A 16,710-nucleotide genomic window follows, 5' to 3' on the forward strand; every position below is an offset into this window, starting at 1 on the left:
GGTCTGAGACACATTCTGTTTTGTTCCTCTCGTCTGTTAAAAGTCTTGAGATTTGATGCTTTTTCTGTTCATACGGTTGCATTAAGTCGATATATCGGTTTGCTGTTCCATCTGTCAAACCGCAGAGGACACGCTCTCCAGTATAATCCGTCTGTTTGGATTCTCTCGCAGGTCTTATCCACTGAGCCCATCTTCCCCTCCAAAATCTTTGAGCAACCGACAAAGAGCTGGAGCCGAGACGATCAAGCATGGATGTGCCCAGGATGGCCGAGGGCCTCTTCAGCAGCACGCTGTCCTCGTCGGGCGGCGGCCATCACGTGCCTTCCTACCTGACGCTGGAGCAGAAGGCGGCGTTCGTCTTCGTGCTGCTGCTCTTCATCTTCCTGGCCCTGCTCATCGTCCGCTGTTTCCGCATCCTGCTGGACCCCTACCGCAGCATGCCCTCGTCCAACTGGACAGACCACACCGAGAAGGACACGTTCGATTACCGCATCGTGTGAGGAGCCCTGCGGCTGCACAGATTGGAAGAATAAAAATTAAAATTAAAAAAATAAAAGACAGATTTGATGCTAAAAAAGCACTTTGGCCCTAAGAACAGATGACTGCTGATTCAGCAGGAAAACAGCTTTCAGAAAATCCTCTGAAAGGTCAGACTGAAAAGAATTTTGACGGCTCGTCGTCGAAATGAGCGCTAACCTGAGTTCAACAGCTTCTCCCTGCCAAATCCGAAAATTCACGACTATAAGAAGACAACCAGAACTGTGCTATGAAGATTATTGATCAAACCACAAACTACCGTGACCACAAGTCCAAGTGATGCACCAGAGCCAGTTACGGTCACCCATGACTCCCTTCCCCTGCCATCAGTTCTCTTGTGGACTACCTCGTTCCTCCTCCATCTCATGTGTGGAAGACTTAGTATTTTCTCACATCTCACACAGGGTCGAGTATCTTTTGAGGTCCAAGCCAGTTGGATAAAAACAGTGTTTACATCTTTTCATGTTTAGATTTTTATTAATAATGTAGACAATCAGTGTTTAAAACAGTTAGTGAAAAAAAAGAATTTGCAGAATAAATAGTGGAGGTTGTTGAGGTCTTTCGTTTTTAGCGTATTTTGTCTTAAGTTGTGGACAGACACAAGAGGTCCAAAAGACTTTGTATGACTGATGTGATTCAGGTGGCGGGGAATTTAATGCCTTATGTCTTTGTAAGATATTCTGTGGTGATCCTTCTAGACGGTTTAGGTACGACTGGCTTTAAAGTCATAGTAATCACAAAGAAGGAAACTGTGGTGGAAAAGTTCTCCCTTTAATGTTCCGGAAAGGTTTGGACAGACAGATGCCAGCAGCGAGTAACCGTTCTGTGTGCGCGATAAAAAAAAACAATTCTCATCTCGGAGGGGCCTGCCGCGTCCACGTCTTTAGATGTCAACAACCAAAAGAGGTATTGAAGAAAAAAAAGTTTACTGTGCTGTACCGTGTGCCTCATTTGAAGAAAAAAAAAGAAGACGTTTAGATTGATGTTTTAGGAAAAAGGAAGAAAATGGGTTCATATTTTTGTCTTTAAATGTAGTTCTTTTGTGTAGTGCCCATTTGAGAAACTTAAACAGCATTTTACTGCCTGCAGTTGGTATATTGACAGTTGGTATGCCAGGTCTGCAGAGAGTTGATGATGAAGATGACGACGCATTTTCACATCAAACCCTTTACGAACTGACGTTGTGGCTCTTTTGTTGGGCAATTTTTCAACTGTGCGCCTTATAGTGTAGATTGTTTACAGTATCGTAGGTAGCGGAGACACTGGAAATCAGCCAATCACTGATGCGACTGTGTCTTTGCACTTCACGGAGATGTCATACAACCCGCTAAAAAGAAAAAAAACAACTTTCCCTGCTCTTGTTCCTGCTGGGACAGGAAGTGAACTCTGACCCTTTCGATGACGTGTGATGTTCTTGTGATCTGCCGTGGCCTTTTCCTACCTATCGCAGATGTTGCGACGTTGTGCTGAGGTGATGTGTTTTTGGTTTGTTTTCCGCATGTATTTCTTGCAGAGTATCCTCTCCGTGCATGATAAATGGTGAAGTGCTTTAATCCCGATGTTGTAGCTGTGGGTCAGTTGCTCAAGCAGCCATTTCCTGTCTGTACTGGAGCCTTTTGTTTTCGATCCGTTTTTTCGCCCGGAGCCGCCGTTCGTTTTCTAATAAAAATGATCAGAGCGCACAACTTTTAATGTGTTTTATTTCATTAGGTTCAGGTGGCAGGTGTTAAGGACAAACAGAAAAAAAATGGATGAGAAAACCGTTTGTCCGAGCCACCGTGCCCTTTTCAAGGCGGCCATATGTGCCAGAGGCCCAATACATTCTTTTCCCCGTTTTATCAGCGGCTGGCAGTGATAGCCGGCAGGTGTCTCAATTGGTTTTCTGTGAACCCAGACACTTTGTCTGGCTACACACACACACACACACACACACACACACACACACACACACACACAGCAGTCTCCAGGCTCCAGGCCTAGGCTGCTCTTTGAGCCGAGACCCTCCAGAACGCCATGCGGAATAACAATCTTCCCTCTGACAACAACACTGAATATGTTGATATGCAATTATCTGCTGCACACCTCCCTGAAAAACCTGCAATATCTCTCACACTGAAGCAAGGCGGGGATAGATCGACCTATGAATTTTGTTTTCAAAGTGAGTGTGTGCATCTGTTGTGTGTTACTTAATAATTCTGCTGATATCACACATCCACAGGTTTTTTTTTTTTTTTTTTTTTTAGGGAGGGCTGGGAGCTGAAGCGGATCAGAATTTTAAATGCGAGCTGATCCCACAGAGGAGAAATGTGCAGTCTGCGCTTTTTGGATTATTATATAAGAGACAACCTACGTCTTTACTGAAGCCTTTTCACTGTTTGCTTATTTCTAAAAGTCAAAATACCGGTGTGGATGCCGTGCTCGGCTGATAGCAGCTGAAACATGAAAGCAGAACTAAACGTGCATGATTTGTCCATGCAGCAGCGTGCATGCTGGCATGAGGAGGAATCCACTTTGTTAAGTCGTGAAAACAATGTCTGGGATGTAGGAAACACATCTGAGGAGCGATTAGATACCTTTCATTTGAAGACAATGACACCTGCGCTGACTGCGACATGAAAGCGAGCACCTCAGAAGTTATCAGCCCTCCTAAAACCTTTCCTTATCCAAAAATACTTCTGTTTTTCTATAAGTATCACCCAGGGGGATCGAAATCCCGATCATTCTGAGTGATAACCAAAATAGAAACAAATCATTTTGCAGTGAAAGCCTTCATTTTCTGTCTCTGAAATCTCATTAGCTCGTGCCAAACAAAGATTATAATCCAATCTAAACACGCCCTCACACAGCAAGTGGGAGCGGCAGCAGGGAACATTAACCATTATGGATCAATATCCAGTCATGCTTTATGCAACATGCCTCATATTAAAGAAAGCCGCTGATAATTGAATTATTTTCATTCTCTGCTGTGCACGCTCAAATGCCTTATGCTGAATTTATTCCCTTTCCGAACGCCCCATTTCACTATTCAGCCTCCAGTTAATTTAATGGTCTCTGAACAGGTTGGAAGGGACTGTTCCCCTGTGAATGTGAATCTCTGTGCAAGAGGGTAAGAGAGCAGCTACTGATATTGTGTAATTGATTTTGCAGAGATTCCTCTTATTCCTGCGAGCCGGTGACGTTTACAATAGTCTGTCACGTATTTCACTGATAAATAGTGTGAGGCTCAGGGCACAGAAGAGGAGATGATCTCAGGCATCATCCAAAAATGCTTCAGGTCTGCAGCTTTCAGAGGAATACTGGAATGCTTTGTGTTCAAAGCTGCAGTGCACCGTGCTTCATTTCAAAGAATCAGCGCTGAAACAAACAGCTGATCGACAGGAAATGAATCAACAACAATTATGATAACCAGTCATGAAGAAAAATGCTGAATATTTGCCGCTTCCAGCTTTTTAAACGTGAGGATTTGCTGCTTTTCTCCGACTTCATATCACTGCAAATTAAATATTTATGGCTTGTAGACGGCTGCTCGGAAAAAACGAGCAAATTATGAAGACATCCCCTTGGGCTCTGGGGAATCGTGTTGGACAATTTTCAGTCTCTTCTGACTTTTTATAGACATAATTGGTTGAAAAATTGATTGTAACAATAATTGAGAGATTAGCCAGCCAATAAAACGTGGCAAAGATAAGGAAAGACACAACATCATGAGTGTCTACACAACAGACTGCAGAATGATAAAATAACACTTTAATAATAATGGTTTACTGTGTAGCAGAGAAACTTTATGTTGATTTTTGAGGCTGTAGATGGATTTATAGTGTGTCATCTGCCCTATGAGTGCAAAACGTACAGGTGCTGGATGAAATGACAGGATTATGTTACAATATAATTAAAACTAATCGAACAGCAACGGAAATCACCTGAGTTGAGATGAGAACTTCCAGAAATCCAGGTTTGATTCTCAGTAGTAGACTCTCGGTGCGTCCGACTTGGTTCTGAGCTACAGTGAAAGGTTGGTTTCTTATTTTGGTGGGAAGCCGTTGAGGGATTATGTTCTTGCCTGAACTTCCTGTGTCTGACATCCTCCTGGTGGAGAGAAGAAGCAGGTGAGTTGACAAGAGCTGTAGTGTAGAATCAAAATAGCCAAAAACAGAATAACGAGGCAGATTTTACAGCCATGTAGCAGCGCTGTGCTTATTCACAGCAGTGCTTTGAGCTAAATGCTAGCATCAGGATGCTAGCATGCTCACAAGTCAATGCTAACATCCTGATGATATTTAGGTGTAGTGTTTGCAACATTCACCATCTTTATTTAGCATGCTAACGTTTGCTTATAAGCACTGGACACAAAGTACATCCGAGGCTAAAAGTAAAGATATTAATTAATCAAGATATTAATGTTCATTTTAGTCTGTTTTGACACGTTAGGTCAGTCTTAATTTTGTCTTTGATTAGTTTCATGTAAGTTAGACAGTTTCACAAAGATAAAAACTGATTTATTTGGAGACTAAAAAGTTACGGTTGCTCAGCCAGCCCTGCTTTCTAGCCTGAAAAAGTCAGAATTTACCCAGAATCCACGGTCTTAATCCCAGCTTTTCTCAACTTTTTTGGACTCAGGGTTGTAGATCTAAGCCAAGTCAAAGTCTATCTTCGTGAAACAGCCCCAGTGAAGGCACTACCTATATGGAAAGTGATCACAATATATCCTGAGAAGAAGTTCAGTGCATCCAATTGGCCAATTCATTCAGCATTTCATTCAAAGCCACAAATGTGGATCACACGGTGGTGCAGGGGATCAGCAGTCAGTAGCATTCATCCTCTGGGGACCATGAACGTCTCAATAAAATTTTATGACACCAACAGACCGATGCTGCCATCCCTCGAGCCAAGCTGCTAGCATGGCTAAAAATAGAAACCACCAGCCTGCTGACACAGTCTCAAACTGTGTCGGCCTCGCTATGAAATGATCTGTTTCAAGCCTTTTGTGTTGGATTGTTCAAAAACAGAACAGGGAGGGGAAAAATAATCAAGTACGGCTGCATTTTAAGAGGTGATTCTGAAGGTGGCACCGATGCAACTAGCCATTCTCCTCAGGCGGGTTGTTCTGAGCCTCAGGGCCCCGACAGATGAGGCGCTGCCCCTGGTCTCTCTGGGACAGCCTGAGGGCCCCTGCCAGGTGATCTCAGGTTACGTGAGTGTTCACACAACCTTCAATGCTCTATAACATAGCAAGGACCCCGGCCATGAAATGCTTTTAAGGCTAAATTTGAGCTCTGTTCTAAAAATTGCAGGCAGCCTGCGTGAGGAGGATAAAACAGGGGTGATGTGATCCCGTCTCCTACGTCTGGAGCTGGTCTGTCAGATTCATGTCAGCCACAATCTGCTTTAGTCCTCAAAGTGGGAAGGCAGCTGCTGGAGAACACACGTCACATCAAACACCAGCGCTCCCTCCCACTGAGTCATTTTGTGCCCACATTTCAAGGGTTTTAGAGCTGAGAGCCGAGTGCAGCGATGTTTTTCACCGCGGTGTCCGACAGTTGGCCACTGGGAGCGACCCAGTATAATGACAGTCATTACTGGTGACCACTGGAGAGCTTCACAAGTGCAGCTGGAGGATAAATGCTTCCACTGCCTGCAGTACAAAAAAGTGGCCAATTTACATAAATGACTGCATAATTTTGTATGCAAATAATGACGAGTAAGGGTTAGGATATTTATATACATAAAGATAAATGGCAACTGGACATAAAAAACACATTTTTATTGGCACGTAAAAGATCTGTTTCTTTAAAAATATTCTGATGGAAATCTACTCACCTTAAAAACTTTTTTATTTGCTGTGTTCATACATTTCTCTTGGACACAAAAAAAATCATAACAACCATAAAGCCACTCAACAAAACGCCTCCAACTTTAGACTAACCTGAGAGGGCGACTCTGTCTTTTATTTATTTGTAAGTGCTTTGGGGTTGTTTTGCACAGGAATTACATAAGAAATGCTTTCTCCTTATTTCAGTGCCTTTATTGCCTCAGAGACAAATTAATTTCATAACTACTTTTCCAGAAAGTAAGACGTCCTTATTAGAGTTCTTCAGTGATTTCCACAAAATCGGGGGACTCTCACGACACAGATTAAGAATGATCAAAATCAAAGCAACAAAGGTCTCTTTGGGTCACTTTGCAATTTCCGGCTGTCCCACATGTCAGTCATGAGAGGAACGTGATGAAATTTTTGGTCATTAATTAAAAATGGTGGTCCTGGATCTTACTGCGAGACACATTCGCTGACAGCCAATTTAGAGCTTCGAGAACCACAGAGTCAAATTTTAAGACCAAAATCTGACAAACCATCCAGATTACAACACAAAATACTACAGGATACACTGAACTGATGTAATACTACTGCTAAAAAAACATGTTTACCTCTAACCCAATTGGCATTTCATTTCCACTTCCATTTTTTATTCACATCCTAAAGCTACAATTCACCAGGTTATAATCTCACTTTATGATATGCCTCAAAATTGATTTTGTACATTCTTACGCAGATTAGGCCCCAGGCTTTATCAGACTGATCTCACATAATGTGACAAGTGATGTGCAAAGACTGTCGCTATGACAGAGTGCATAGGCGTCTTTAGTCCCCAGTAAGACCCGTGGCCCCTGTCAGTGAGGTTTCAAAGTCCAACCTGAGACTATCCTAAAGACATCACTATGAATTTGGGATTATTTTTCCAGACTCACCTTGTGGCTCTGGATGTGTAAAATCAGTGGAGTACCCCCTTCAGAAATTAGCCATTCAGAAAGTATCACTTATTTTAGTCTCCTCGGCACTTCCTTATTGCGCTTCCTTATTTCTTTGTAAGTTTGGCTGCAAGTTTGACCTAAAAGCAGACCTAAAAGTCAGATTTAAGTGCAAACATTAAACCAAATTCATGTTATTGATGACTGGAAACATTTTCTTTAGCAGAGAAAAATTTGCTTTTGTCCACTTAACCAAATATCTTATAATTCAGAATTTGTTCAAGTGGAAAATGGCACCAATGCTGCCATGTTTAAGGCTGACTACGCCTTGTTCCTATCTATACAGTCATGATTTTGGTGCTCGGTCTTGTTGTTATTCATGTTAAACATAATAATACGCGTAAAAGATATGGACGCATGGTGGCTGAGTGGCTCAAGAGACTTCTCTAAAAACATAAAGGTCACAAGTTTGATTCCCAGAAAAGATAAGGTGCATCCATCTACTGCCATGCATTCTGCTGAAGAGTGCTTGAGTCCAACATTGAGCTCCTATCTGCTCACTGTAGGTCACCCTGGATAAGAGAACATGAAGTGCTCTTACTGTGATTGCTTCATGATTATCTTTGTCCGTACTGTGCAGCTCGACCGAGGCGCAGCGACACATCGCAGTCTGAGGGCCCTCATCACAGACCCGTCAGACAGAATGACGCAAATACAAAAATACTCGAGAAAATGACACAAAATAATTGATAAATGTGAGAGGAACTGAGCTATAACTATAGCTAAGTGAGGACAGTTGAAGCTAGTGATGCTAACTGTTGTAGGCTCATTCTAATGTTTCAGTGGGAGGTCGAGGAACTGTACTGTAGCCACATGACATAAAATTCAATTCAGTGACTGAAAACTTTAATTTGAGTTTGCCATTTGAACACTGGCTCAGATGACTGTGTGTAATATAAAGGGGGTCTCTTGTAGTGATGAACCTGATAATGAGAGTCAGTTTCATTTTCATTCATTTCAGCTGATTTCCTTTCTGTTTTTTTGTTCTGTCACATCTGGTGTGACTGCAGGGAGCATTAACCTTTGTCATGTTAGCAGGTATATCTAAACAGTAAGTCAGCTGACAGCAGCATGTACAGCTGTGTCACTCTCATCCACGCTTGTTACCATCTTCATGGCCAGTTTTCTCTCTATTTTTATGGCACATGAAACAGGAAGATGCAGTCCTCAGTCTTAATCCTGCCTACATAGATTTGACTGGCTCGTTTACAGCTCTGACAGCTTACTGCAGAGATCTCCTGCACCACGGATGACCTCTTCCTCATCCTCCGTCTCTCTCCTCTCCCCTTCTTCCAACTCTTTTGTTGTAGCTTTCTCTTCTAGCAGCTCCTCCACCATCTCCTCCTCCTCCTGCTTCACTGTAGCGCTGTTGTTAAAGGTAATCGCTCGCAGTGGTGGTGTTGTTGATGCTGCTGTTTCTGGTGGCTCCAGTTTGAGGCGATACTGCTTATAGTCGTCGCTTTAAGGTTGGCGTCCTGCAGCTGCTGCTCCAGCTGTTCATAACAGCTGATATGGTGCATCAAATTAAATGAGTTTTTCCAGAGTAACATGATCTTAATAATTGAAATTGGCTTTTTGTTTGACAACAAACAAAAAACAAACAAGTAATTATCTGCATTGGCTCTGTTTAGGTGCATGACACCATCAGGACTAAACTGCTCCATGTTTTGTTGTGTTATGTATGTCTTTGTGGTTCATGTGATGCGGCTGCTGATCGCAGCCATTCCAGACAAGACTGATTCCACCAGAAGTGCTGAACCGTGTTTCAGAAGCACCCCAGAAGAAGCTCTGCTGGAAGTCAGACACAGGAACGGCAGCGAGAATCCGAGCAATTTTCAAAATAAAAGACCCCGTGCAGGCTTCTGATGATATATCAACAACAAACACAATTGAAAGAGACAGAAAAGAAAATAATTGAATTATATAGCTGACTTATTCACAGTAGAAGCACAAACATGAACAAAAAATGAACAGAACAGTCAGCAAAATCTGACAAACTTAGGTGCGCAAAATGGAAATACACACACCCACATATAAATATTTATGACGTCTAAACATTCATTACCATCATCCAGTAACTCAAGATGTCATACAACTGAGAGTGAAAAATATTGCACATTGTAAATGTAGCGTAACAGCCATTTAATTTGGGTTTCATTAGTTTGAATAACAAAGTTTGGCTGATGTGTAGATGCAGTATATAGGATCTTTGGGATTTTGAAAACAAGTAATTAAGGTACAAGACATGAATGTGACTGAAAATACTGCATTAAAAATTAGGTCAGGTTTAAATGAATTGTAATGTTATAAACCTTATTGTACACCATAACATGTAAAATAATTAAGTGCAATCAATGAATCAATTAGCTTTTTCTGTATTCAATCACAGTTATTTTTTTCAGATGTAACATTGAGTTAATCAAATAAGCAAAAATAAAACCCTGTAAATTATAATAATAATAAATATATAATAATATATATAATAATATAAATATAATAATAATAAATATAAGTCATAAGACAAACCCGGTACAGAAACGGTCTGAACAGTTGATATAAACACTCTTGGCTTGCCTTGTCTGTTCGAGTGAAGTGATTGGCTGCAGGGCCTGTCTTCCTCTTGCGTGTGGGCTGCTGAGGCTCCTCCACCACCTCCTCTGGGATTGGCCTGGTTGGCAAAGTCACTGCTGCACCAGCAAGAGAGAAGAGTGATGGAGGAGCACCCAGTCCAGCTCCGGGTTAGGAGTTCTCTATTTGTTATATTTCTGTCTTTCTCCTTTACATTTACGTTTAAGTTTGTGTTCTTATAACAAAAACCTGGTTTTATGTTGCTTCTATTTCCCTTAGAGACGCGGATTCATCATATTTAGACATTATTACTATAAGATGTTTTCTTGCATCTGTTTTGTGTTTTCTCTCATCACATATGAGCCCGTTTCATAAGCAGCTTTTTGCCACTCGCAGTAATATGTATTCACGTTTTTTGTGAGTCCTGTTTGAGTCGAGATGCAAGTAAACACACACTGCACTGTCATCTCGAGCTCGTCTGAACTGGTCCCAGCAGGGATAACTGTGAGACCCTTGATGTCATTTCACTGCCTCTGTTTGCTTGTATTCTCCGCTGTGTCTGTTTGTAAAGTCTGCAGAATTGTCATGTTCTAACTGGCTGTTAGCTGTATAACGCTGCTTTTTTCTTCAGAAACTATCGGCAATTATGACGTCAGTGCATGCCTATTCTCAGTAAGGTCCTGATCAGTATTGGAGAGCACTGACCGCCCACTCTGCCTCCCCTGCAGGGTGACGATGAGCTGAAGGGCTGCAGGTAGCCCTGTTGGTCGTCACTATGGTAATGACTCTCCGTCCACTGTCGCCCACCTCATGCTGGTTGTTTCTGAACCTCTGATTTCCTCTGACTCGCCTGAAGACAACAGTCGCCTTGTATTGTTAGATAAGAGCCGCCGCCAAGGAGTTCTCCAACATTATGCTGCTGTACAAAAATGAAACGAGTGTTACACAACCGCACAGAGGGGAAAAAAAAGGATTAAGTTTTACACACTGACATTTCAATGAACACTGTTGCTACTGAGAAGCTGTTGTCGAAGCTGTTGAGAAACACAGATAACTGAAATGAAAGGAGCGAACTGGCAGATGAACAATTTGGTTTATCTTGACCGTCTGCCATTTTTTTTTCAGTTCTAGATGACTGCGCCCTCTCCAGGTGTTTGTTGTTTGTTGTCAGGTGTGATTCTATGTCTCTGGAGATAGCACAGTGACTCTCCTGGGATCTCTTTTTTCCCACCAGCACAGATTTATCTGCTGTTTATTATTATCAGTTCTGTCACTTCCGTTCTGCACTAAAACACAACTGATGGATGCATGTGTGTTGCCTACCTGCGGTGGTCCTGGTGGTGGTGATCAGCTCCGGGAGGTTGACCAGCCCACCACCAGAGATGATGCGGTGAGACTCCGGGTTGATGTTTACCTGGTTCTGTATGCCGTCCTGTGCGCACACATAACAGGAGCCGAGCTTATATTGAATTCTGTTGCAGTCAGATCACATGTGATTCTATTTAGAAAGAGGAAGTCTGGCAAATTTTGCACTAACCCAAACATTTCTGATCATCGTTTCATCATAAATGGAGACAAAGTTGTACATATTACAATTTCTGATCTCTTATTGCATGTTTGATTAATGTGTAGTCCAATTAAAAAATGAAAGGTATACAATGAAAAGGCTTTGATGTATAAAACAGGACCCTGCCAGTTGTTTCCATTTCCATCTGAAACTGAGATCAAAGGTTTACAGAACAGATAACATTCACTGTCTTCACCAGACGTCCCTCATGCAAAGCAGACAGCATCAGTATTCTGTAATTGACACTTTTACTTCCGTTCTATTAGAAAGAGCTAAACAGTTTTTGCCCTGGAGAACTGCAGGTGAGGCTGTGCTGCTGGAAATGACAAATCATTCTGAGAGTCATTTCAATGACGGTTTCACTTTCTCCTTTTTAAAACTGGCCCGTTTTCCAGCCAAACGTAATGATGCAGTTAATGGTGGATGAAATATGACGGCCGCAACAGGTGTAGACCGAGGTTTAAAACTAAAGGCGTCATTGTTTACCGCTGATGCTGATAAGAGGGACAAATCATTATTTCACGGGTGGGATACGAACATTTTTGCGCCTTTATGTGGCACACCTGCTTTACTTCATCAGCACAGCAGCAGGTTTACTACAGTTAATGAACACATATCATGATGCACACATGGTGATTCAGCCTGTTCAGACGATGACCTCAGGGGAGCATTTCACGCTCATGGCTGAGGTGGGTGTTCGTGTTTCATAAAGACACGTCAGTGCACTTCTGTGTGCATCATCCTGCATGGGTCAACCAGCCCTGCTTTTGCTCCAGGCCCTACCATCAGTATCTGGCCGGCTGAAGAGTCATGACCCAGGAGAGGAGAACCTCCTACGTACCACCTGCAGGCCCACACACACACACACACCTCTCTTATATAAGGCCTTTGTAGGACAGCAAGTGGGCCTTTTATAATCTCCTTTTTTCCAAATACTGTATCTGCAAATTTCAACGTAATCCTCAACCACAGTTCTGTTATTTTAATTATTAGTGTGGATTCTGCTGGTTTTCAAAGACGAGGTCTAATCCGATCTTGTGTGAAATGGTGTCTAAATGCGGGTGTTATGGTGAGAACTGTTTGCAACATGGCTGTCTGACAGAGGGAGGCTGCATGGCCACAGAAACCATAGCAACGCCGGTGAGAGTCCGACTGGAGCTTCGCTGGTCGCACTTAGGAAACATCAAACGTATTTTTGAAATCACAGGGGCTCTGTGCAAACACGTCTGCGCCTGCAGTCTCACGCTTTTGTCTTCTTATTCTCTTTTTACTTTTTTCTTCCTCTTCCCGTCTTTTGGTTAATCCTTTCCTCTTCTTCTCGCCCCTCCTTTCTGTCTCGCTCTCCCCCTAATCTCTGCCCATCTCTCTGCCTCCCTCCTTGCCTCCCCTCATTCTTCTGTCTATGTCTCCTTGCCTTCCCCCGCCTTCATCTATCTGTCCATCTCTCTCGCCGTTTCTCCTCTCCATCTTCATTTTTACCTGCATTGGCTGAAATGTGCTCAGTCATTTTCTGTCTTTTTTCCAGTCTCTCCTGTTCAGTTATCAGGCTTTATAACCTTGCACCAGACTGTTTGGTGTTTGAGATGCGAACAGAAACAGAGATGACCCGACTCGACTTGTCTCTGTTTCTGTCCCCCTCCTTGCACGCCTCACCCTTCCTATCCCTCTGTTATCTGTCCTTCTCTATTTATTCTTCTCTCTCTTCCTCTCCCTCCCCATCATGTCTCTTTTTCTCTTTCCTTTCTCTCGTCCCCATTTACATCTGTTGTCATCCATCCTTGTCTCTCTATCCTTCATCTGATTCAGTGTCTTTGCCCCTCTTGTTTTTCTCCCAACTCCGTCTGAGTGTCTGTCTCTCTCTCCCAGGATGTTTCTGTCTCTCCCCATCCCCACCCTCCGTCCCTCCACCTGTGGCAGTATCATCAGCTCAGTGTTGCCGGTATCCATGGCGATGTCGACGGGCATCTCGTTGAACTTGCTGAGGCGGTGGACGTCTGCTCCACACCTCAGCCACCTCCCTGTGGACGCGGCGAGCCGCCCAGTGCAGCGCTGTCATCCTCAGCATGTCTTTGGCGAGGTCGGTGCTGCTCTGCACAAGTGCATAGCGCCACCTGGTGGCGAGGAAAAAAACACAAAAGAGAGGGAGACGAGTGGAGGCGATGAGAAGATATGTCTGTGACCAGGCACGTCTGAAAGGTAAGGTAGGCAAGGTAGAGCACGCACAACCTTGAAATATGCAAGTGGCACAATCTCACATAAAACACTGTATGGCCAAAAGTATGTGGACACTGAATCTTGACCTCTTACTTCCAATTTGGGACATTCTGAATGCGACAACATACTGAGCCTCATATTTGAGATCATAGTGTGCCTCCTCCTGTTTGTGTTTAGCCCATTGCTGTTTTAATACGACAAAGCTTTCGTGCACAAAGCCAGGTCCATAAAGAAATGGTCAGAAGTCTCAGTTTGGTGTGGAAGAACTTGACAACACAAAGCCCTGACCTCAACCCCACCCACCATCTTAAATAAACTGGAATGAACCAGGCCTGATCGCCAAGCATCAGCGAAACCAGGCTGCAGGGGTCTGCTGAAGGCAGGTTCCGAATAACATGTTGAACATCCCGTATATGTGGGTGTAATATTCAGGTGTCAATATACTTTTGGCCATTTAGTATCCAAACTCCTTTCTAGGCCCTTCTTACATACTATATACGAGAATATCTAGAACATTTTTGCAATATCAATATATTTTACCACAAGTGCAAAAACCTGCAAAACCACATGCAATTATCACCCTGATATTCAGTGATGCCATCTGTTTTTCATCACACTAAACTTCAGTGATTGGTTTTTTATCAGTCTGAGCTGTTTTTACAACACTGAACGTGTAAACAAAAACACAATATGATCACATCATGACAACCATACCATAACAGCACTGAAACAGATGGACAGACAGCAGATGTCTCCTCACAGGTCCACTGCGACGAAGCGATCCTCCCGGGCAGCGAGATGCAGCGGCGACGAGCCCAGCTGGAGGAAAAGAGGAGTGAGAGGGAATACGTTAGAGGAGCAGCTGGAGGTGATGAGATTTGTCAGATGACTTTTCATTATCTTTATCCAGGGAAACGTCGCTTAACATGAAGTGTCAATGTTTGCATTAACACAGTTGCAAACCATCACGTCTGGGTCCTGCTGAGTTCAACTACAGCAAATGTTCAGTGTTTGAGGGAACTCGATAGCAGCCATCAATGAAGGATAAAGTAAATCTCAATCATCTTCGGGTCAGAAGCTCAAATCTCTGACTTCCACGCTCATTACTCTGACTTTTAGGCGACTGCTGTCTTAGGAATGGCTGCGAAGGAGGCCTGAAAGAGAGATCAGATGTACAACAAACCAGTGTAATATGCAAGGAGTGTAGGAAGATTGTAACATCAAAAGGGGTCAATACAACAAACTTATTTCACCTCCTCAAGCAGAAGCATCGGGTTGTGTTCGAGGCGAGCTCAACAGCTATTGTGAGTTCTCAACCAAGCAGACAAACAACAACGGCTCAGCGAAGCATCGCCGAATCTTTGGCGAGTTCTTCTCCGTGTTTTATCATATTGTTGCAGAAATACCCTGATATTTTTGCAACCATATTATTTTAGGCTATTTTGGATGTTGTTATTGGGGGACTCTTGAGAGACTGATTAAAACAGAATGGTTAAAATGAATGCAGCAGACAGACAGATCTCACAACATTTAGTACGGATCAAGCTCACTTCCCATAATGCAACTCAATATCTTCTTTAGACAGACCTTTCCTACCTATTAAACAGGAAAAGTGCATCTGTTTAGATCACTCTGAAAAGTAATGGAAAGGCTGAAAGGTAAAGTAAAACACATCTACATCCACGTCTCTACGTCTGCTGTGATGCAGTGCCATAAACACAAACTGCCAGCTAAGAAAAACTTCTCACATTTGCTTTTCAGTGTAATTATAACTGATGTAGGAGTTTGTCAAGCTTTAAAGTCTCCCCCTCTGCATCATAACAGCACAGCACACAAGACAGCTAATCCAACAATGTTGACACGGCAGGTTAATGGAAATCTCAGAGCTCATCTGTCATGTTCACAGTCGGCCTTACTTTGGAAAAGAGTGACAAATCTGCTTCATGTCGTTTATGGTTGATTTTGAATTAATGCACATAACTGATGTTTTTCTAAAAAAAAAAAAATTAGGTGAAAGCTCTCATTTCTCTGCATGTTTTAAAATGCAAACATCATCTGAACGTGACATGAATCCACTAAGTCATGTTCCTCTTAACACAGCAACTACTCCTCCATGTAAAATGTGACAATGTCACAAGTGAACAACCAGACTCCAATCTGAATGCGATTCATTTTGACAGCCTTCAATCTGTTATCTGTTCTTGTATAGTAGATACAGGTGGCACCAGGGAAGAGAAAACTAAATAGCACTGCATTAGTGGTGTACACAGTGCCTGGGAGCACTAAATTATAAATGAGTGTTATACATAGATATGATAATAAGAGTCAGAAGAAATGCCTGTGGAATTTTTATGTAGGCTTGTATGATTTGGAAAAAAATCTTATTTATTTAAGACAGTTGATTTTAATTATTGCAACAAATACATAGACACAATAGTTAATTATACATGGACACTTAGTTTTCTGTACTTGAAGAAAAAGCTCAAAGTAATGTGCATTACGATGCAATGGAGGTTTATCAAAACAAATAATGTGATCTAACTAGTAGTATCCCTTTAGCTATTTGCCAGTATAAAGTATGGATGACAGTACAGTTGAAGCAAAATGGGAAACTATTTGATAATCAATTAGTTATAAATCATTTAAGTCATTTTTCAGCTTCTCACTTCTGAGAATTTTCTGCCTTTGTTTGTCTTGTGTGACCATAAACTGACTGTCTTAAAGTTTTTGGCATTTTGCAAATCAAACGATTAATCAAGAAAATAATTGGAAGATTCATGATTTATTCAATGTGCTAATTTGTCAAATGCTGCACACTGAAGTCACTGTAACTGCATTTTCATTGCACATTGCAGAGTAACCTTGTTGGCCTGAACCTACATGCAATTTAGTTAGTTTTCCATCTTTGAATAGTGATAAAGCATGAAAGATACATGTGTCCAGGCAGACAGATTACAGAAAGACATCTAAGAGCATCTGAGAGCTGCGTCTGCTCAATGTTTCTCTTACTTTTTCTTGTA

General features: G+C 42.3%; 1 protein-coding gene across 1 annotated transcript; it reads left to right on the forward strand.

Annotated features, from left to right (window-relative positions):
* The first annotated feature begins 248 nt into the window (after nt 1-248).
* On the forward strand, nt 249-500 carry LOC121611008 (cortexin-3). The gene has a single exon (XM_041943358.1). The coding sequence runs from the start codon at nt 249-251 to the stop codon at nt 498-500; it is 252 nt and encodes an 83-aa protein (XP_041799292.1).
* The last annotated feature ends 16,210 nt before the right edge of the window (nt 501-16,710 follow it).

Source organism: Chelmon rostratus, chromosome 8, assembly GCF_017976325.1.
Source record: "Chelmon rostratus isolate fCheRos1 chromosome 8, fCheRos1.pri, whole genome shotgun sequence".
Classification (NCBI taxonomy): domain Eukaryota; kingdom Metazoa; phylum Chordata; class Actinopteri; order Chaetodontiformes; family Chaetodontidae; genus Chelmon; species Chelmon rostratus.

What these genes read in the sequence shown, in the direction of transcription:
- LOC121611008 (XM_041943358.1), top strand. Translation starts at nt 249, where the DNA reads ATGGATGTGCCCAGGATGGCCGAGGGCCTCTTCAGCAGCACGCTGTCC.